The 21,866-nt window shown below is 29.6% G+C and overlaps 2 protein-coding genes across 8 annotated transcripts; one reads left to right on the top strand and one right to left on the bottom strand.

The window, feature by feature from the left end:
* Positions 1-94: 94 nt before the first annotated feature.
* On the top strand, positions 95-14,121 carry LOC124431884 (DEAD-box ATP-dependent RNA helicase 20-like). Of its 2 annotated transcripts, none has more exons than XM_046980270.1 (4): positions 95-189; positions 352-468; positions 1,001-1,448; positions 1,670-14,121. In XM_046980270.1, the coding sequence occupies exons 2-4, from the start codon at positions 437-439 to the stop codon at positions 3,449-3,451; spliced, it is 2,262 nt and encodes a 753-aa protein (XP_046836226.1). In that variant the 5' UTR covers positions 95-189; positions 352-436; the 3' UTR covers positions 3,452-14,121. The 2 variants fall into 2 exon arrangements, with proteins under 2 accessions (XP_046836226.1, XP_046836225.1); XM_046980269.1 differs by having other exon boundaries at positions 96-189; positions 995-1,448.
* LOC124431875 (DNA polymerase zeta catalytic subunit) lies at positions 8,807-21,829 on the bottom strand. 6 transcript variants are annotated; one of them, XM_046980238.1, is made up of 19 exons: positions 21,226-21,685; positions 20,912-21,098; positions 20,700-20,793; positions 20,099-20,581; positions 19,758-19,989; positions 18,743-19,654; positions 17,960-18,637; positions 17,600-17,826; positions 17,371-17,521; positions 16,945-17,304; positions 16,656-16,844; positions 16,263-16,575; positions 16,061-16,185; positions 15,867-15,940; positions 15,543-15,791; positions 15,359-15,472; positions 14,847-15,265; positions 14,522-14,750; positions 8,807-14,390 (listed from the first exon to the last, which is right to left on the bottom strand). In XM_046980238.1, the coding sequence occupies exons 1-19, from the start codon at positions 21,362-21,364 to the stop codon at positions 14,211-14,213; spliced, it is 5,355 nt and encodes a 1,784-aa protein (XP_046836194.1). In that variant the 5' UTR covers positions 21,365-21,685; the 3' UTR covers positions 8,807-14,210. The 6 variants fall into 6 exon arrangements, with proteins under 6 accessions (XP_046836194.1, XP_046836196.1, XP_046836197.1 ...); XM_046980240.1 differs by lacking the exon at positions 21,226-21,685 and adding an exon at positions 21,716-21,829 and having other exon boundaries at positions 15,867-16,185; XM_046980241.1 differs by having other exon boundaries at positions 15,867-16,185; positions 21,459-21,685.
* Positions 21,830-21,866: the final 37 nt, after the last annotated feature.

The following is a 21,866-nucleotide window of genomic DNA, read 5'->3' as shown; positions in this document are numbered from 1 at the left end:
TCTTGTCCGTTCATTGGCGAACGAATTCATAAAATAGTAGACTCGCTACGAGCTGACCAATCAAATTTTCGTAAATGCGTAGAAGTTGATCACGTGATCGTTCACTGATCGGAAATGTTCCTTGGCCGGCCATTTCCGTCTTCTCAAGATCTGTCAGCCATTGTCGCTCTGTTTGCCGGGTTGGGAAAGGTACGTGTCCTTGTTTTTTAAAATGTAGAAGAAATATTAGTTTTTCATCTCTTTCTCTTTCTCTCTCTATCTCTTTCCCTCTCGTGCTCGAGTTAGCAATGATACGTCATCTTTATAAGCTATTATTGAAATTTGATATTAATCTATTTTTCAATTGTGCAGATCTTCTAAACAGAGTTGACATCGATTAGTTGGAAGGATAATTGTACGTTGCAGATAGCTACTACTGCTTGTTCAAACATTTGAAATGTACACCACAGCGTATAGTAACCAAACAAGGTAGACTTTTTTTCTAAATAATTACAAAAGTTGATAAAATTTGTAAATATTAATTTGTTAGTTACTAAAAATTTATTTGCTAAGAGTCAATGACTGAATTTTTTTATACTCGACTTGTGTCAGCCATTTTGTTAGACGTAGTTCCAAATGATGATTCGTTTAGTAACATTATACTTCTATTCAAGAATCAAATATTATTATTTTCGGTTAAACTATGCAATGAATTGTTGTTTACAAAGACACCATATTGGTGTACACGTGAAATAAAATTTTCATTTGTTTTTTTTGTTTTGTTTATATTTGAAAGTAATCACTGCAAAATATGCATAAATATTATATTTGTATTATATATAAAAATTAAAATGTAAATCGTATATAAAAATATATTTCCAAAGTGAGAATAATAACTGTCGTACAATGATGAAAATAATAGATTCATTAAAACATTGATGAAATATTGGTCAATCTAAAGGAATTGCATTTGTTTATTTGTTTATATTAAGTACCTAAAATTTTTATTTGCTAGTTATAGGTCGAGGGGAAGTAGAGATTTTAGTAATCGAAATAGTGGAGGTACAGCATATTGGAATGGTCAGCAACAAACTCAGAAAGAATATAATGGAAAGAAACAAAATCAGAAAAAAATACCAGGAGATTTATTAAAGAAACCTAATTGGGACTTAGCTACACTTCCAGTTATTACAAAGAATTTGTATATTCCACATGTTAATGTTTTAAATCGAACATCTGAAGAAATTAATAAATTTCATGCTGGGAAAGAAATTACTGTTAAAGGAAATAACACTCCACCTCCAATTCAAGCTTTTGAAGAAAGCAATTTCCCAGATTATGTAATGGAGGAGATAAAGAAACAAGGATTTGCTGAGCCTACTGCAATTCAAGCTCAAGGATGGCCGATTGCTTTAAGTGGACGCGATATGGTTGGCATTGCTCAAACTGGTTCTGGAAAAACTTTAGCGGTATGTACATATTGTAGTCCTCAATTTCTTGTTATTGTAATTTTTTTTTGCTTATTTTAATCAAAAATAGTTTTACAAAAAAATTATGAAAGTGAACCTGATTTATAATTTGCATCGGTTATCTGCATGTGATAAATTATAATATTATTACATTTTGATAATTGTTTTGGAAGATTACTAAAATATATTATTTATTGATTTTTCTTTTCTTTTTTTTTCAGTACATCCTTCCAGCAACTGTACATATTAATAATCAACCTAGATTGAACCGAGGTGATGGTCCAATCGTTTTAGTCCTTGCACCAACCCGAGAATTGGCTCAACAAATCCAATCAGTAGCTAAAGATTTCGGTTCTTCGTCATGCATTCGAAATACGTGCATTTTTGGAGGTTCTCCGAAGGGACCACAAGCACGGGATCTTGAAAGAGGTGTTGAAATTTGTATCGCTACACCAGGAAGACTCATTGACTTTTTAGAAAAGGGAACTACGAATTTACGAAGATGCACATATCTTGTTCTCGATGAGGCTGACAGAATGTTAGATATGGGATTTGAGCCTCAAATAAGAAAGATAATAGAACAGATCAGACCAGATCGTCAAGTTCTTATGTGGTCAGCAACATGGCCCAAAGAAGTACAAGCACTTGCGGAGGACTTTCTTACCGATTACATTCAGATTAATATTGGTTCGTTGACTCTTGCTGCAAATCATAATATTCGTCAAATCATTGAGATTTGTCAGGAACATGAAAAAGAATCAAAACTATCCAATCTATTGAGAGAGATCGGTGGCGAACGTGGAAGCAAAGTTATTATTTTTGTTGAAACGAAAAAGAAAGTAGACGATATTACAAAGTCTATTAAACGAGAAGGTTGGTCAGCGATTTCTATTCATGGTGACAAATCACAACCCGAACGAGATTACGTCTTGTCTGAATTTAGAAATGGAAAAACTATGATTTTAGTTGCAACCGATGTTGCTGCACGTGGCTTGGATGTAGAAGATGTCAAATACGTTATTAATTTCGATTATCCAAATAGTTCGGAGGATTATATTCATAGAATAGGTCGCACTGGACGTTGCCAAAGTGCAGGAACGGCTTACGCTTACTTTACTTCGAACAATGCAAGACAAGCTAAAGAATTGATATCTGTTTTGGAAGAAGCTGGTCAAGTAATAAATCCTCAATTAGCAGACATGGCTAATTCTATTAGAAATCAATTTGGGAAGGGTCGACAACGTTGGAGTTACGGTCGCTTTACCAAGGATAACAATTCTGGTGGAAGTCCTAGAAGTAACAATAGCCCAACAATAAACAGTTGGCAAAATCATCAGACTCAAACCAATCAACATCAAAGCGTTACAAATCCAGAAAGGATGAATATACGCCAACAAAATGGTTATCAAACCACTCGTCAGAGCACTTATCAGCCGTCTGTTTATCAACAACAGCCACATCCACAACAGCAGCAGCAACAACAACAACAGCAACAACAACAGCATCAATCGCATCAACAACATCAACAACATCAACAACATCAACATCAACAACATCAACAACATCAGCATCACCATCAGCAACAGCAACCGCAACAGCAGCAGCAGCAGCATCAACAGCCGCAACAACGTCAGCCTAATAACAATTATCAAGGCGGATATCAATCTAATGGTAGTGCTTGCCAACCAGGATATCAAAATAATAATGCTCTCCGATATCCAAATAGAACGGGCTATCAAGGAAATCGTTATAACAGTAGGCAAAATGGATATAGTGGTGGTCAAAACGGTCAAAATGTATATTCAATGCCGCCTGCGTTTATCATGCCATCGGGTGGACACACCGATTCCGGAATTCAGAGTCTCGTCAATAACAAGTTCTTCCAAACGAACCGACCACCGCCGAATACAGGAGCTTGCGCTTATCAATCGATGGGATACGGCCAATTCCAGGCTGTGCCGCCGTATGGTTATCCTTATCCGCCGACGCAGGTGCAGCAGTGACGTCTTAGATGCAAATCAGCGGCCATTCGAGCTAAGTAAAGTAATTTCTCAATTATTCATTTCTATTTCACCAACAATATTTATCGATTTGTGTCGAATGGTGGGTCTTTTTGGGTAATATTCTTAATGTACTTTGTTTCTTTCGTACTCGCATGAAATGAAGCCGATTTACGAGGAAACGATTTACTTTTCCTCTCGCTCATTTTCCCTCGCTTTCTTTTGACCAAACGGAAAAAATTATTTAAAATCGAATTGTGCGATTTTAACATATAGGTTTCCGAAGGGAAAATTCATAATATTTTTTAACGAACACAGTTGAATCGGAAATTGTCCTACATCAAAGCGAGATATTTATAAAATAAAAAAAAAAATAAATAAAAAGAAAAAAAAAGAAAAAGAAAAAATCAAGAAATCGATTCGACTAGGTGGGGCTCATTTCAAGCGAGTATCGAGTAATAAATATCTCTTTAGCGACGATAGATGGTAAAAAAATCGGTTATATAGCTTACTGATCGCGAACGTAGTTAACAATGGTCACATCTCTTTATGGTAATTTAACGATAATCTTCTCTCGCGATAACTATATATATATGTATATGATTATATACATGTATAAACAAACAAAAACTTACCTGTATGCTATTCTGAAATGCACGAAACATATAGAAGGGGGGGATGGGTAGAGTCAATAATTTATAATTTATTTAATACTTTGCGTATATGCAGGTGATGCTCTTCAAAATGTAAGGCCTTTTGCATAAAAATTAAGCCGTGCACCCTTGCAATTGAAATACGATATATATATAAAAAGAAAAAAGAAAAAAAAAGAAAAAGAAAGGAAAAAGAGTGAGAAACTTTAACTCAAGATGTAACTTTCCTAAGAGACAAAAGAGAGAATGGAAAAGTACGATTGAGGATAGGGAATGGAAGGAAAAAAAAAGAAAAGAAAAGAAATAAAAAAGGATGTATTATTATATCATTATAAAAATATATCGTGCTTCGATGGATCCTTAACGTTATTATACACAGAGGCAGCAAAGGGGGGGTATGGGTTTTTAGGTGTTAGAAGTAATTGAGCGCGTAGTCACTATGGCTGTGCACTTCGGAACAAAGTTCGATATCTTATTTTTATATATATATATCAAAAATAATTTGTTGTTAAGCCAACGAATGATTATATGAAACATTGTTGTTTGATGTTTATGCAATTGGCCACCGAGTGGTCTTGCCTTTGCGCGTCATCGTACGGGGCACGCGTTGGTTAGCCGCAATTCAAGAGAATTTCAATCGTACATGTTTTTTAGTTTGCGTGTCGAAATCTTTCATCACTTTCACTTCGGGAAAAAAAAATGAAAACGAAAAAGAAAAAGAAAAAAGCAAACAAAGGGACACTACGACATTTTTATTACTAATGTAAATGTTTGATAAACTGTATGAGGTATGCCACTACCTTTAACGTAGTAGGTTATAAGTGTAACAAAATATGAAGGTAAGTGTTGTAGCGTTAAAGTTACTCTAGCGAATATCGTATTAGAAATTTGCGCGACAGCATGGGAGGCAAATTTTGCAAACCTGCGGATACTCGATAAATGTTTGCGCTCGAGGCAAAAGTATTTGATTGAGATAATAAAGGGGAAAAAAGAAAACAAGACAAAACAAACAAACAAACCAGGGAAAAGGGAGAAAAGTAAAAAGTCGATTAAAATAACCGAAAGGGAGAGTCTCTTGCGGATAATATATTATCATGATTCATGACAGTTACTCGCGGAATTTCTTGTTCTATTCTTTTTTATTTTTTTTTCTTTCTCCCTCTTTCTCTCTCTCTCTCTCTCTTTTTCATTCTCTCTTTATTTTCCTTTTCATTTTCTATCTTTTTCAATTTTTCTAAAATCGCAACTCATTACTTAATTACGCACAATATTAAAAAAAAAAAAAAAAAAAAAAAAAGAAAAAAAAAGATAAAAAAATTAAAGAAACATCTTGTAACTATAGTGCTTTGCCATTTTATTCGATATCGTCATGTCTTTATATTGAGATCATTGATGACTTATTTCGAATTTGTATTATCGTGCCATTATATCGATGGTCCTCTTTAATTATTGACACGACTATCAATATAATTTTTTTTTCTTTTCTTTTTCTACGCGTTGATGGCAAAGACTTGAAAATCTTAGAAAGATCTTCTCTCTGATTTTTTTCTTTCTTTCTTTCTTTCTTTCTTTCTTTCTTTCTTTTCCATTTCATCGATCTGATCGCATATTGCGCGTTGAATCGAATAGTTAGTATATGAATAGAAAGCGAATATTGTGAGTATAAAAAGCTCTTAACGTTTTCGCATATTTGCGTGTACCCTCTGTTGATGTTTATTAATTATTTAATTCATTCATTTAATCGTAAATGTATTATTTTTTATCTTTTCAAACGATCGATATATACGATAAAGTAAATATTTTATCGTAAATTCGTATATACAGTCTCCGTCCTATAATCTTTCGGTACTTAATACGATGGTAAACATTGAATGTATCGAACAAAGCATTTCCAACTGATGTTGCGTTATAAAAAAATAAATAAATACGAAAAATGATATTTGATCTATCCCAACATTTAAAGCAAGGAGGATAATACTAATGATAGAAAATTATGATGTTTTTCGCGATACAATTTTTGGTATCGTAGGTAAATATCGTGGAATTTTGAGAAGATAGAAATTATACCAGAATATATGTTTTCTATTTGCTTACCTTTTATTAAAAGTTATTCACAACAATCGTGTTCCCGTTTATAGTCGTTGTGTTCGCTCGTATCTTTCTTTTGTCTTTAACGTCATCGATTAATCTCATTTTCTTTTTTTTTTCTTTTTCTGTTTTTCTGTTTTCCTTATCTTTTCTTTTTTTCCGATAGTTGATAGTGGGTGCACGCGTAAATCTGTGATATGTAAGATGTGTAGCGTATTAATAGATCTACTGTTCTGTCATGCATGATGATTAAAGTAGGAGACGTATATCTCATCGGTTTTTTCCTGACGTGGGTAATACCATATCATATATCTCGGTGACATCCATCGCAGCCTATTATTATCAGTAATACAGAAATTATGGATAGGTAATTTTACTGTCTAAGATATTGCGACATCTGCAAGTACATATTGATTCGTCGTTTATATAGGGAACAGTTATTTCAGTTAGTCTTTTAATTATTTAGTAATAGACGTCGTTTAGAAGTTTCACATCTTATATGATGATTTACGATTGTTGTTTATAAATTCGTGCTTGGAAAGGAAAATAAGAAAAAAATAAAAAAATAAAAAATGTCTTAGGCAGTAGAATCAAATGATGGGCCCCTTACTGCATGATAAAGAAAGAAGTGAAAAATGAAAAAAAAGAAAGCAGTATTTTTGTGAATTCAATATGAAGGGCGTTCAATTGCACTCGATCGTTTAATAATACTATTATCGTTCTCGATTATACGAAGAATCATTATTTTTCTTCGGATATATTAAATCATATATCAAGATCTCTCTCTCTCTCTCTCTCTTTTTTTTTCTCTCTCTCTCCCTGTCTCTTTCTCTTTCTCTTTCTCTGTTTCGGACATTACTTCGCATAATCGGAAACGAATACATTTTAGACGATCCAGTTTAATGTGACAACCTTTATATACAATATCTCCGACGCGTTAAGCGAATAATAAAGTCGGGTAATGACATAATACGTCATATGTTTAATTATCATTGAATCGTCATACTTGGGTAAATTCATACGTGATTTTTCATGCTTCATTTAAGGCAAACGGTTATTCTTTAAGCAAGATATTCTTTAAGTCTTTACAAAGAAGGAATTTAAGGATTTCTCTTCCGTATGTCGCGTAAGGTTACATTTTTTTTGTTGGTTATTTCCTTTATATATATATATATATATATATATATATATATATATATATATATATATATATATATTTGTTTTTACGTTTAACAGATTCACATCGATATATTTCTCGTGCCCTCTTTGTTAAGGAAAAAAAAGAAAAAAAAGAAAAAAAAAAGAAAAGAAAAGAAAAAGAAAAAAGAAAAGAAAAGAGAAATCTCTAATGGCCCAACACTATGGCCCATTTAAAATATATTTTAAGCATTAAACGAATAACGCGAGTACCGTTAACGGTGGTTGCATCTTGTACATATATAATCGGAGAGGGACGAAAACGGTCTGTATTATATGACACGGTAACGAAACTTACAAATTTTAGTTAAGTTCACAATTATAGATAATACAAATATTCGGTTACGTCTCTTTGCGAAAGATACAGGAATACGTATGTACGTACGAAGATCGCATTCTTCCCCCATTATACATTTTATGGATGAGAGCAAAATAATTTAAAGGGGGGAGAAAGAAAAGAGTTGAGAGGCTTCTATTAATTAATATAACCAAAGCGTTAGAAGTATCAGAAAAAAATAATTAAATCTTTGTTGATTGTATAAATGTCATCAACACATTGTTTTTTTTTTCTTTTTTTTTCTTTTCTGTTGCTTTTGAAGTTAGAATAATCGAAAAGTTTCGAGTTTCTCTTTAACACATTAAAATCACCATGAAAATCACCTCTTATCGATTGAGTATTGTTTATTATTTACATTGAGTTATTTTATTATTTATATTATTTTTTTATTGATGAATCTCAGTTGAATTTGATATAATTTTGCATTATTTACAATTAATGCATGTCGGGTATAGGTGATATAAATGGGTTAATATATTTACATTTTTAATGTACTAAGGACCACGTTTATTGTAATAAAAGAAGCATAATATGTCGAGCAAAATGCAGCAATAATCAATTGAATAATTCGACATTTTTCATCCTTATTCTTAACTCTTAACAGTCGAAAGATTCTATGGTTGATACTATTATAGTCACTTACAATTAACGTGAAAGAGCGGATAAATAAATATGGCGAAAAGAATGTGTTAAAGATCTTTTTATTTCACGTGAGCCTCATTGCAATTTATGTTTTGTAAGAACATCTGAAATCTTTATGGGAATAATAATTTTTGCCCCCTTAAAAAAAAAGAGAAAAGAAAAAGAAAGAAAAAAAACGTAGGAAGGAATGCGATATAGTTAGAAAAGCAAAGTGAACAGAGTACATTTACTGAAAAAGATTATTTTCAAAAGGTTATAGAAGAGGAACTTTTTGAAAAAAAGGTGACACGTTTATTAAACCGTCCAAGTCATCTTGCTGTCACCTCATCATTTTTGTTTATCTTAAAAATAACAATGAGAATAATATTCTCCGTTTACTGTCTCTTAGTTTTATGTTTTCTTTTCTTCTCTCCTCTCTCTCTCTCTCTCTCTCTCTCTCTCTCTCTCTCTCTCTCTCTCTCTCTCTCTCTCTCTCTCTCTCTCTCTCTCTCTCTCTCTCTGTCTCTGTCTCTGTCTATCTGTCTGTCTGTCTCCTTTTTTTAAATATTTTTTTAGATTACATCGCGGCAACAACGAGCAACGTTGAAACGGGCTTTCTTAGGATACTAGGTCGTGGGTCCGTTCCCCGGTATCACAATTAATACGATGAAATATAATAAGATGATATTGATTTTTACCGAATATTCCATCGCGCAGAATATATCATCAGTGATCACATCGGTTTGCGTGAAAGGACGGAAATTATACAGGGCCTTAAAAAACTGAGTGTATCGCAATGTTTTCCTTATTCGAAAGGTGAACTTATTGGGGATGATTTTTGATCTCGCTGCTTCGTGTGCATTTTTTGAATGTTTTCTTATTTACAAAGGAAAAAAAGACGATACGCGGCGTTTAAAAACGTCTTATCCTCAGACATTCAGTATATGGTAGCGATGGTGGTCGACCCATGCATCTAGAAAGATTGACGATTATTAGCTTTCGAAACACGAGTACCTTTGTCATATTAAATGCTGAGCGCTGTGATATCGCGTACATAAACATTTTAGTGTTGTAAACGTAAATACACATATTGTAATGTTAACGAATATTATCTCCTTTATATACGAAGACTGAATCTCTCGCCAACTTATGAATAACAAGTTTAGCCAAGCACAGGTGACACGTTCATATATCATATATATATGTGTGTATCCGAATGCCTATTTGTATATTATTAGTTTACAATATCGTGTCCTACGCGGTGGTTGGACGTGCCAGTACTGTTATGTTAGTTTGATGAGGAGAATGCGTGTTTATATTGTGCGTCGCACTCGACGAACGGAACTACTCAATTCTGCAATTCTCTCTTTGAGGTTGGGTCCAATTTTGTCAGCGTTCAATACTTCGTTATATACGGTGATTCATTGTTGATTTTCGCGATTCTATTTTTAAATTATCCATAAAAAACGTACGGATCACGTATATACAAAGAAAAAGAAAATAAATAAAAACTACACGTTACATTTGAAAAAAAAAGTAAAATCGAATACATGGACGAATTTTTAACTCCCATTCGTATTCTTCTTCGTGCTTCATTCGAATCTATCGACACTAGTTGTAGGATAGTTGGCATACGAGAAGAAAGCAAATGAGCTTTAATTCAGTCCGTTCAATGTATCAAGGGATAATTATTATAAAGAAATTAAATAATCGCATATTCTAATATTCTTTGTTATAATATTTTATAAAACTAAATATTCATTTTGACGGATGTTCAAAAGCAATCTCAATCTGAGAGGATGCGGTCGAGTAGTAGTCTGTAAAAAGAAAAAGAAAAAAAAAAAAGAAAAAAAAACCGAAAAAAAAGAAAAAAAACAAATAAACAAAACCATGAAGTCTGGTATTGTGAGACGGATTATGCCGGATTTGCATATGCGTTATCGCAGCATTAGCAATAGATGTATCATTATTCTTTTTATATATATATTTTCCCTCGACAATCTCGTTGGGCGAAAGTAATTTGGGACAGAATTCGCATTGATTATATATTGATCATATCCTTCTTTATTTATTTTTTTTTTTTTTCATTTTTTTTTGTTTTTTTTTGTTTTGTTTATAATAAATCCGTAGAAAATCGTAATACGTTATGCAACGTAAATATAATACCTCTTTCGCGATAAATTCACAATGTTTATTAAGATGATATTGTTATAACAGTTATGATCCATCGATTTTGTTAATAAGGAGTTAGAGTTATTCGAGATTCAGACTAAAAAGGGGATACAATGTTGTTGCGGGTTAAGTTGAATTCTGTCATAGAATCTTGCTCGGGAGACTACGGATTATCTTGTAATCTAAAAGTAGAGAAAATATACATATACATTTAAATGGCATTCCTTGTAGTTCGAACATTTTATATTTAAGAGACCCTGAAACGTGCAGGGTATTTTGTTATCTACGTAGGTGTCTGCCTCTTCTTTTTTCTCATTTATCTTATCCGTTCTCTAAATTTTAGAGAGCATCCCCTTTCTTAAACTAAGAATCTGGGCACCCCCGTGAGCGCTTCTAAAGAGCAAATTGAGTAGTCGAAGTGATAAAAATTAAGTGTCGCCGATAAAGTTATAAAAAAAAAAGAAGCGACATTTCATTTGCGAAAAGTATAATCGTATTTTACCCGACCAACGATTAATACTACGTAACGTGTAAAAAAAAAAAGTAACGCGTTTTTCTTTGAAGAGCATTATCGTCGATATTTCAACTTAAAATTATGCCGAGCTTGGCATTATTTTCTTTCTTCCTGTTAATGTATTTTCTTGTGTTCGTGCTTAATGATAATGATAATAATTAGTGTTACACGAATTAGTGAAAAGTAATGCGAAAGAATGGCCAATTAGAAAGCTTATCGATGTTTTTCAATATTACTGGATGAAATTCTAAAGTGCTTGTGTGTTTCTACAAAACGATTTGAGATTGTATGTGTACACCCTATTGAGGTTATTTAATAACGATAATTTTATCGTTATGTATGATTAATAATATAATAATTGATAAAGGAATAAAATATGTTACAGGAATAGATGAAATTATAAATATTGACTATCAGAGTTCTCAATTCCTATCATAAAGGTTCGAGATTGGAAAAATCTCACTTATATGTAAAAACACGTAACCTCAATTTTTTCACAAATAAAAAATAAATAACGCAATACACTTAGAATTTAATGTGATACTAAGTAAAAACATCGGTTGATTTGATTTATAGTTTATCAACATTCTTAACTAAAACGTTAAGAATAATCATTATCATTGTTACTTTGTGTATATTATACGAGTATTATACAGCGCCAATGATGTACAACACACTACCGTACAGACAAACACATTTCGTTCTTTATGTTATTGTACGATTTCATAACGCGCCGAATTATTAAGATTATTAGATTAAAACTTCGATACGTAATTTGGTGCTCTGTAGCAAAGCGAGAGCTTATAGAAATTTCTATGTTTGAAAAATACTCGCACTTATCGCATAGTATAATAATCCGTTAATTCGATCCGTTCTTCTTTTTATATTACGTTTGCGCATATAAACGAATAATATCGCCATTAAGTTACATTGAAAACTAATTTCTTTGATACTTTTATTGTTATATTATATTTATTTTCTTATTTCAATACACATTTAAATATAATTTGAAGATATAATAGTTCGATAGGTGAAATGAAACCGATCATAGAAAAATATTATTTTTGTTCGATTTGATCAAAAATCTGTTATCTGATTTATCAACCAAGTTACTCTAATTTATCTTGTGTATTTCTACAATTAAAAATTTACAAAGATGAATATTGTAATATCGTAAAAACTCCAATGAGTTAGAATATTGTTTCTTTTTTTTTTTTTTTTTTTTTATTCTTTGTTCTTTTTTCATTTTAATTTAACGTAAATTACACGACTTTACGTGCGTTTAAAACAAATTAACAATTTTAAGATGATATACATAATATTTAGTTGGAAAGATGTATCAAGAATGTTTGTAAATTTATACGGTGTTATTGATTTTCTTTATTTATATTTTAGTCCAACATGCTACTATCATTTGATTTGTGTTTTTTTCTTTTTTTTTTTTTCGATCAACATATACACGATATATTTAAATGATCATTTAAAAATATATCGTGCAAAACATTCCGCCATAAAATTTTAATTGAAAAATCAATAACTTCGGTCTTTGTTCAAGCTATTACTTTTCCTATTTGTATAAGTTTAATAGATTTATTCATTTTTACGCACGTATCGCTTTTGTTGTTATACTACTCGCTCGTATGTAAATGTGTTTCACTTTCATATATTATATTACATATACTTTGATACATTAAATTAACTTTCAAATGTCCTAAAGTACGATACTAATTAATTTAGTTATGTAATATAATCGACGAAAAGAAAACGGTACGAAGAATTTCTTAATGTGGCAAATAAATATATATTAAAATGAAATTATTATTTAAATATTGAAATATAATGTGCTAAGTTGTCGTACTATGTAAAAAAAAATAATAATAAAAAGAAAGTAAATCTATATAATAGATATGCGAGAATAATACTATGATAAAACTTGTACGTCATAAGCATTATTTTCTTTCCGTTGTAAGGTCAAAAATGTTATGTAAAAATTACGAAACATTAATATGAATCTAACGCAACGTTCTCTTAAATATATAAACGTATATAAAAGCAACATTGACATTACACACATACGCTCGTGGTTTTGTTTTTATATTGTCGACTTATATATTCTTTGCAAAAAAAATATTTTCGAAAGTAAAAATAATTGAAAACAATGTGTCGTATGAAAGATAAAGCGTATCGTTGATGTTGTTTAATAATAAAAGAAAAAAAAGTAAGAATGCGATTATACAATGAAATCTGGGTGACAAATAGAGAAACAATTCAGTATTTCATTAAAAAAGTGCATAACTTGCGCGTTTTAAATATAAATCGATATTCTAGTCAGAATTGTTTCAATAATTTTCATGAAAAACTTTGCAACGTTTAAAGATAGTGCTCAATATTACGAAACGCAAGTTCATTTTTCTTTTTCATAATCATACTGGCACTTTAAACACATATAATAATATTAACTCGTGATATGTTGTTTTTTAATAACGTAAAAAATATAATATTTAAAAGACCGTAACTTTATTCATTTATAGTTATAATATTGCAAATAACAATTACAAATGATACTACATTTTTTTGTATTTGATAATGTTTTACGAAAGAAAATGAAAATGCATAAAAAAAGAAAAAAAAGGAAAGTGGAGTTTGAGCATAAATCATCAAGTTTCGGCGGAAGCAGTAGTACTTATAATGAAAGAGAAAGTGGAAAGAAAACAGTTTATTTATTTCATTTTTATTACAATCTAAGTTTAGTAATATATTCTTCTCTTCTACACTATATGCAGTCAGAACATACTACTTGAATTATTTACAAAGAAATAGTCGAAAATGATGACATTCATTGCAAATAAATTGAAAATGTATTTATACTTATTCTTATGCTATCTAACAAGTATTTAATAAAATTATCATCTTTGAGTTAGTAAAAAAAAATATATGATAGCTAAACAAAAATGCATGAAAAGTAAAACAAGTGAAAAGTGTTATGTATATTCAGATTCTCTTCTGTAGGTTTCATTAATGTGCATTTCTTGTATGTTATACAGTATTATGATAAAAAAAAAATTAAAAGAATAAACATTCAAATAGTAAAGCAGCTTTTTTCATTTCATTTACTTTCCAAGAGGTCCAAATAATCCCACAATTTGACGAGTATTATCATCATCACGAGTGCAACCACTATTATGAGGTAGGTGCGTTATTGTCGTGTGTATTGATAATATTAATACCATTGTTTATCAGATTATTTAAGTAAGATACTTGTGCAAGATTTTTACGAGCTTCATATATGCGATATAATATTGGACAATCTAAAGAAGCACAATCAGGATCATCTCGTCGCCCCACGCACGAGTAACATACCTGAAGGAAATAATTTATCTAACGTAATATATATATATATATACAAACTTATCTTACTCTCCCATTACAAAAGAATAATTTGGAATAAAAAAAATTTCATGTAATAATAATATCAAATGTGATACACTTACTTCATTAAATTGCTGATATGTACGTTCCAACCATCTTATCTTTTCGTAAAATGCGAGGATTGTTTTGTCAGGTTGTGTCATACATTCTGAACAAATTTCATTAGTAGACTGTTCTCCACAAACATTACATATAGTAGTATTAAAAAATTGACAAATCGTAGATTTTTGATTTTTCGTATTTAAGTAGTCTAATTTATCGAATGATTGTCGATGAGATATCTCTTGATACCTGTTTAAGGATTTAATTATATACAACTTATAATATTACATAGTATTTGAAACTTATTTTATCGTGATTATATCATGAATTTTTTATATAACTTACCAGTTGTTAACATCGATACCAAATAAATTAAAACACCGATTTAGAGGTGGTATAATAACTTTTGTTATATAATAAATAGAATTTGGATATAAACCAGGGTCGCACATTACTTCCCATGGTGTACGAACGCAATGGATTAATGCTTGATTCGGTGCACCAGCAACAATAACATAACGCACACGTTCGCCAGTACGGGGTATTGCACGAGGATCCTTGCGCATTAATCTGCGTGTTAATTCTAATGCTGGGACAACAGCATTTGGTTTGTAACCATTTAAACCACGAAATTCTTTAGCAAATGTTAAATCCTCAATCGAGACTCGTCTGCATAAAATTTTATTAAATTGTCGGAGAATATACATTTTTATTAAAGAAATATCTGAAGTATCAAATAATATTTTCAATGATCTTTCAAGAATCTAAAAGAATAGTTAATGATACGGTAATTATGAATTTGTAAATTTACTTCAAAATAAACAAATATTATAATTTATTCTTTTGATGTAATATACCTTTGAAACGGCAAAACATCCATCTCTACGTACAGTCTCAATACCTTTTGCAAAATATTCAGGATTTTTTTGATCAGAAGTCTCATACATATATCCGCAATAACGCTTTTTTGTCTAAACAATAAAAAGCTCATTAACTATCATTTTTATATTTAAAGAATAATAATAATTAATTACTATTTACCTGCAAAATAGATGGCTGAAGGACTTTTTCGAATTTTAATTTTATAGGAGATGGATTAGCAGCTGTAACAGTATCCGCAATATCAGCACCGATTTTGAAAGCTTCTGTTCGTGATTTTCCAGGTAATAGGATAAATAAAGAATCTGTATCTCCATAAACTACTCTAGCACCCCATCTAGGTGTAGACTCCACAATTTTTATAGCACGCTCAAGAGTTTCTCTTCCTTTGCTAACTACACTATCACCTATCTTTGAACATATTAAAATATAATAATATTCATCTTATATGCTTTTTTTTATCTATTTTTTGTCTATTTCATATACCTCAATGCATGGCATTCTGCCACTAAAGTTAGCAGACGTATAACCATATGTAACATTTGCTATCAACTTTAGACCTAATTGTTGCGAATGAAGAATACGCTGAAGATTATTATTATCGGATGAATGAAGTTTTATCGAATTCTTTACCATTATACGAGTATTTAGTATTTCTTCAAGCATTCTTGGTAATATACCTTTGCGTACTTCAGATTTTACAAAAGCTACACCGTTGGGCGCACAATTGATTTTTCCTTGTAACTTTAAAAGAGTATTTCTTTTAATTTTTAAAGTTGTTGCGCCAAACACAAATGGTACAGATCTAATGCATATTTTATATTGTAAAAAATTAAATTTAATTGAAATAAATATTAATTATATTTTGGGTTTCTTACTCACTGGCCTAAGTGTTCAATGCGACCTAAACATGTAGAAAAGCAGTAATTATAAGCAATTATAATGCTTGGATATAAACTTTGAAAGTCAAGAACTATCATTGGATCTGTATAAAATTTAGACTCTGGTTCCATAATCAAAGGTAATGCTGCTGGGGCACGCATTTTAGCTCTTTGTTGCACAGAAGGTGATACAGCAATAAAATTTAAGGGTTTTGCAAGTCTTAACATCATTGATTCGACGCGAAACTGAGAACCTCGTGAAAATACTTCATAAAATTGTATTCCGAAGAGTCGTGCATATTCACTCGTTCTACCTGCACAGACATTATAAATATTAAAGAATTTATGGTATTTAGTAAATTACCAATAAAAGAAACATACAAATTTATTTTACCAATAATATCTAATTGAGAAAGAATTCTTAAATTTCCTGAAACTCTTATAACATAATGATCGATTACTCTACTTTTTATTGCAATATTTGAATGTTTCCACCATTTAGTTAATGTTTTATAATTTTGACATGAAACTCTTTCTTTCATCACATTGTACATAATGCTTTCAAATGTATAACTTGATAATGCTAAAAGAATATATATATACAATATAATTCATTTATTAGTATACTATTAATTAAAAGTGATACTTATTAATTATTAAAGTAAAATATAATTTTTATATACCTATTTCATGTCTCATTATCCTCCAGACATTCAAAAATACGCGGCCTGGTATCCGTATTTCTGAATCTTCCTTAAAGAACATTTGGGATCCATAAGAAGATGAAATATTTGGAGTTCTTGAAATGTATAAAGGAAACAGTTTAAAGCCCATATTTGAAGCTCTTTGAAAGATATAACCCCAAGATAAAACTTCGACTTCCCAACCAATTAATATATCAGGATCACAACGACGAATTAATGTAACTAAATTATTTAATAAATCTTCCTCACTTTCTACATATTGTATCAAAGTTGGAATAAAAGGAATGTGAGAATTAATGAAACCTGCTGACTGTTCGCTGGATAAACGTACAATTGCTCCTGTAATGATATTTAACTTTAATAAAAAATGATTAACTATAAATGTAAATAAACTTAAAATCGTACCATATTCCATTTGCTTTATATCAGAAGAAATTGGAACATCATTTTGAATAGCATAAAAAATTGCTTCTATAGGATCATGTTGTGGATCAGGTATGAAATCTTCACGTGTAAGAATATGTACTTCCAAAGAAAGTATTGTTATATATTGGTGCTAAACAAATTTTATAAATATTGGTTTAACTGTTAATAAATAATAACTTATATTCGAAATTAAATATAAACTATTTACCATAGTTATAATTCTAGAATGCTGAAGATTTTCATGTGAGGCACTGCCGATTTTTTCATTTAAAGAATATTCTATCTGTCCATGAGAAATTCCTAGATATTGTGATACTTTATTGTATTTATGTGATAGTATATCATTAGATGTGTTTTTTGGTGTGTCATTTTTTTTTAATGAATTTGAATTACTAGAAGGAGATTGTCCACTTATAGAAGTATTATTAACGTCAACTATACAGATGCATGCAAAAAAAGATTTAATCATTAATTCTCAAAATTTATATGTATATATAATAAAATAGACCATAATATTTATGATAGATATAATTTAATAATAGTAATTTTATTGTATAAACATTCTTACTTTGTTGATTTTTTATAGACAGACACTGCTTCAATTTCAACCATGTTTGAACAGATTTTGTTTGTGGAGGTTCCAAAAGAGTTCGTATCGTTAATAAATTATAACCTGCAAGGACTCTTTTTATATGATTTGACTTTATGTTTGATCCAGAAGGATAAAATTCGTTTACTTTCATTCGTCGCCATAATTTAATTCCTGTAATTCCCTTCAAACAGGAATTAAACGAAGCAATCACTGGTATATTGAAAGTATTAGATGAAATTTCTTTTTGCTTAATTAAATCAAACTTATTACTAAAAAATGGTTCTGCTTGAGTGCTTTTGGAAATATCGTATATAGCCAAACTTTGTAATACACGTTCTCGTGTAGGTGGGTTAAACTTTGTTGTAATTGTAAGTGAAACTTTTTTTGTTTGACTGACAACAGTATAATTGGACTGCAAAGTTTGACTTTCATTTCTTATTTTTTCTTCAATATATTGTGTAAATGTTGTGTTGTGTATATTTTTTTCTAAATCGCTTTCAGGAACATTTAATTCATCAATTTGAAATGATAAATCAGCCAGAACATCAGTTTTGTCATTTTTATATCTGATATCTGATGCCTTTGGTTGATATTCTCTAGACAGATTTTTAATATCTGGATTATATTGAGATACACTAGGTTCAGTTACATTACCTGTAAAAATAATACGTATTAAATCTTTATTTTGATATTATATATTATATTATATTTTCTAATGCTTTTTTACATTTTTTTCTATATATATTCTTAATAAGTTACATTTTAGATCATCTGATTCAGAGAATACCAATTTCTTGGGACTTATGTTACAATTCCCCTCTATAATCTTGGAACTTATTGCATTTTTATTGTTGAATTTTAATGTTTTTGGAGAACTAATAATTAAATTTAATGGTGAGTAATTTCGTGACAAATTAAAATTTTTTTTTGATAGTCCTTGCTTACTATTCTTTGGCTCATATATTTGTTTTTTTAAATCTTCATTACTCATATTCTTAGATTTAATAAGTTTATTACTGTTATGGGTTTTAAGATCATTCATCCCTTCTTCCTGTACAATATCAACTACAGTTTGTTTAGTAGATGATTTATAGCGATTATAAGTAGAAATACGTTTTTCTTGTTCATCCAAGATGATTTTAGATCTGAGCAAGGGATCTACTGCAGTAAAAACTAAATGATTTTTATCAGAAAGTGCTGAAGATGATGCAATCTCAGGATTTTGTTTGTTAACATGTGATTGTTCAACATATTCCAGTTTCGTTTTCTTAGATTGTGATTTATTCGGTACATTATTAATATTATCGCATTGTGTATTTGCCCTTTTTCTTTTTTTAGATTTTGGACTTTCTAGAAAATCATTAGCACCATCAAGTTGAGGACAAGTTAATATACTTAAATTCTTATCATGTTCTGTTTGGATATCTTCTTCATTTGATTTATTTGATTTTTCTATTAATGTATTTGATAGATTTTGACTAAGCCTAGACAGGTCCAGATTTGAAAAATTCAACTGCTCATTTTCATCATCTTCATAGTCAGATAAGACTTTATTATCCTGTTCTGAATATTGAGATCCTAATATACTATCATCATCTATTATTTTCTTAACTTCATCATTTTCTGATAAATCAGCTAATATTTCCACTAAGTCCATATCATCTTCATTCACTACAATAAAATAAAAAAACATAATTAAGAGTATCTTTAACAGAGCAATAAATGGCTATCGACTTATTAATTATTATTAAAATATCATATTTTCAATATTTACAAGAACTTGTTTTGCTAGCTTGATTCTCGGTTGAAAGAGTTTCTAATAAAAAATATGAAGGCAATTCTTTAAAGTTATCATATTTTGTTTGTTCTTTTTCATATATCTTTTGTGATGAAGATGGAGTAATATGATTTACAACCCATGAAGCATTTAATATATCGTCATCCTCCTGTGCTTGCAATGGATAAGAAGTTTCTGTTAAGTTTGATAAAGTTACAGTCTCATTCTCCTAGAAGAAATAATAAAATATATGTATTTATAAATGATTTTAATTGTATATTATATAATAATATATATTATAATTATAAAAATATATTTATGTAAAAATACTGATATACCTGTAGAATGTCTTGAAGTTTCTGAAAGATTTGTTGCTCTTGATAATTATCATTAACAGTTGGTAGTACAGTTCGTTTCTCTGGATTTTTTGAATATAATAATTGTGACTTAACATTTTCCAAGCCAGCTTGAAGTCTTCTTATTTTTTCCTCTTTCCAAATTTCAGCAAGACCAGGATTTAATTCCATACCTTTACCTATTATTTCTCGATTTAATATATTATCTGCTTGTGTATCTACTTCTAAGGCACATATTGTTTGACGAATAACAGACATTGGAAGATATTTTTGTGAATCAAACGATTCTGAATTATACATTTCGTTTGCTTCTTCTTTTGTAGTTAAAAATGAAGACCAGCGATGTTTAATTTTTTTTATATTTATAAGATTCATACCATACAAATTATAATCTATCATAAATTGTAAAATAAATGGAATATGTGCTTCATGTGGTTGTAACTTTAGATTGCAAATTACACCATCCTAAAATTGAAATTTTATGTTGTACTCATGTTAGAGCAAGTAAAAAATACACATAATATATGTGTGAATATTTATTATAATATATATAAGTTTATAATCATATTAATAAAATACCTACTTGTAATAAATCTGCTACTTTCTTTATAATAAATGGATTATAAAAATAAATTTTAAAGAAAAGATATTCTGTTTCATGATATCCATAATATGGACTGTAAAATATTAAAATGCAATTGTTATCTTAATATATTATTAATATTGCAACTATATTATGTTATATATAATATATATGATATATTTCTTTTTCTTTTAAATTGAAAATTCCCTTACATTCCACGAACTAATTGTATTTTGTAAACATGTTGAGTATTACATGTTGTTTTTCCTGATGATACATTAATGGCATTATCTATTGACGAACTTAATCGATGCATAAAACTATTTATATTTTCTTTGATGGTACATGGTACATATATATATGGAAATACACCATGTATGTGCAAACATGTTTTTTCTCCTGAAAATAAAAACATCAGATAACAATAAATTATATTACGATAATTATTTACAAATGAGAAAACTTCAGAAAAATACTCTTGTAATGAATATTGAATAAACAATAATAACAAACAAGTAAATTCAACCTGTTAAAGTTGAACCAAATATTCTAATCACAGGTACATGTTTAATTTCATTGCCTCGAAATTCTGAAAACGTGGGATCTAATTCAGGAATGGGATTTGTTTGATAACTATCTATTGTTAATATTCTAACTGAAAACATGGTTTAAGATTATAATATCATTATAATGTCACTATAAAGAAAAATCGTTCAAAAATTGCATTGAAAAACTCATTTTATTATATGGCGTCTTTACATTAAATATGAAGATACCGCACTTGTTTATGTCACATAATGTTATTCAGAAACAGACTATAGCGCTATTAGTAGTAGGAAATAAAATTGATAATTGATTCTCATATGGTAACAAATATAAATAAAAAATAAGTGAAATAAAAAAACCTGTAAATAAAAAAAATTAAACTAAATTAAATGTATGAATTTAATAATCAATATTATTAAAAATTTATGAATATGATGTTGTTCAAGAGCGTATTAATTCTATCTAATTACTCAATCGAAGTCAGTTGAATGCTAAAATTTCTCAAAGAATAAATACTAATTCGTAGACGATTTTTTTTCGTAAATATTCACGAACATTTAACTTTATGTAAATTAATCTGATATAACATGATTGGCTTGAATGCATGGTAACGAATTCCAT

Source organism: Vespa crabro, chromosome 22 (genome assembly GCF_910589235.1).
Source record: "Vespa crabro chromosome 22, iyVesCrab1.2, whole genome shotgun sequence".
Lineage (NCBI taxonomy): Eukaryota > Metazoa > Arthropoda > Insecta > Hymenoptera > Vespidae > Vespa > Vespa crabro.
This window is presented reverse-complemented; position numbering and strand designations above follow the sequence as displayed.

What these genes read in the sequence shown, in the direction of transcription:
- LOC124431884 (XM_046980269.1), top strand. Translation starts at nt 437, where the DNA reads ATGTACACCACAGCGTATAGTAACCAAACAAG. An exon ending in GCGTATAGTAACCAAACAAG is followed by an intron (nt 469 to 994) that starts GTAGACTTTTTT and finishes TTTATTTGCTAG; the next exon opens with TTATAGGTCGAGGGGAAGTA. An exon ending in GTTCTGGAAAAACTTTAGCG is followed by an intron (nt 1,449 to 1,669) that starts GTATGTACATAT and finishes TTTTTTTTTCAG; the next exon opens with TACATCCTTCCAGCAACTGT.
- LOC124431875 (XM_046980237.1), bottom strand. Translation starts at nt 21,364, where the DNA reads ATGTTTTCAGTTAGAATATTAACAATAGATAGTTATCAAACAAATCCC. An exon ending in GCAGAATGCCATGCATTGAG is followed by an intron (nt 15,792 to 15,866) that starts GTATATGAAATA and finishes ATATGTTCAAAG; the next exon opens with ATAGGTGATAGTGTAGTTAG. An exon ending in GGTATCGATGTTAACAACTG is followed by an intron (nt 14,751 to 14,846) that starts GTAAGTTATATA and finishes ATCCTTAAACAG; the next exon opens with GTATCAAGAGATATCTCATC.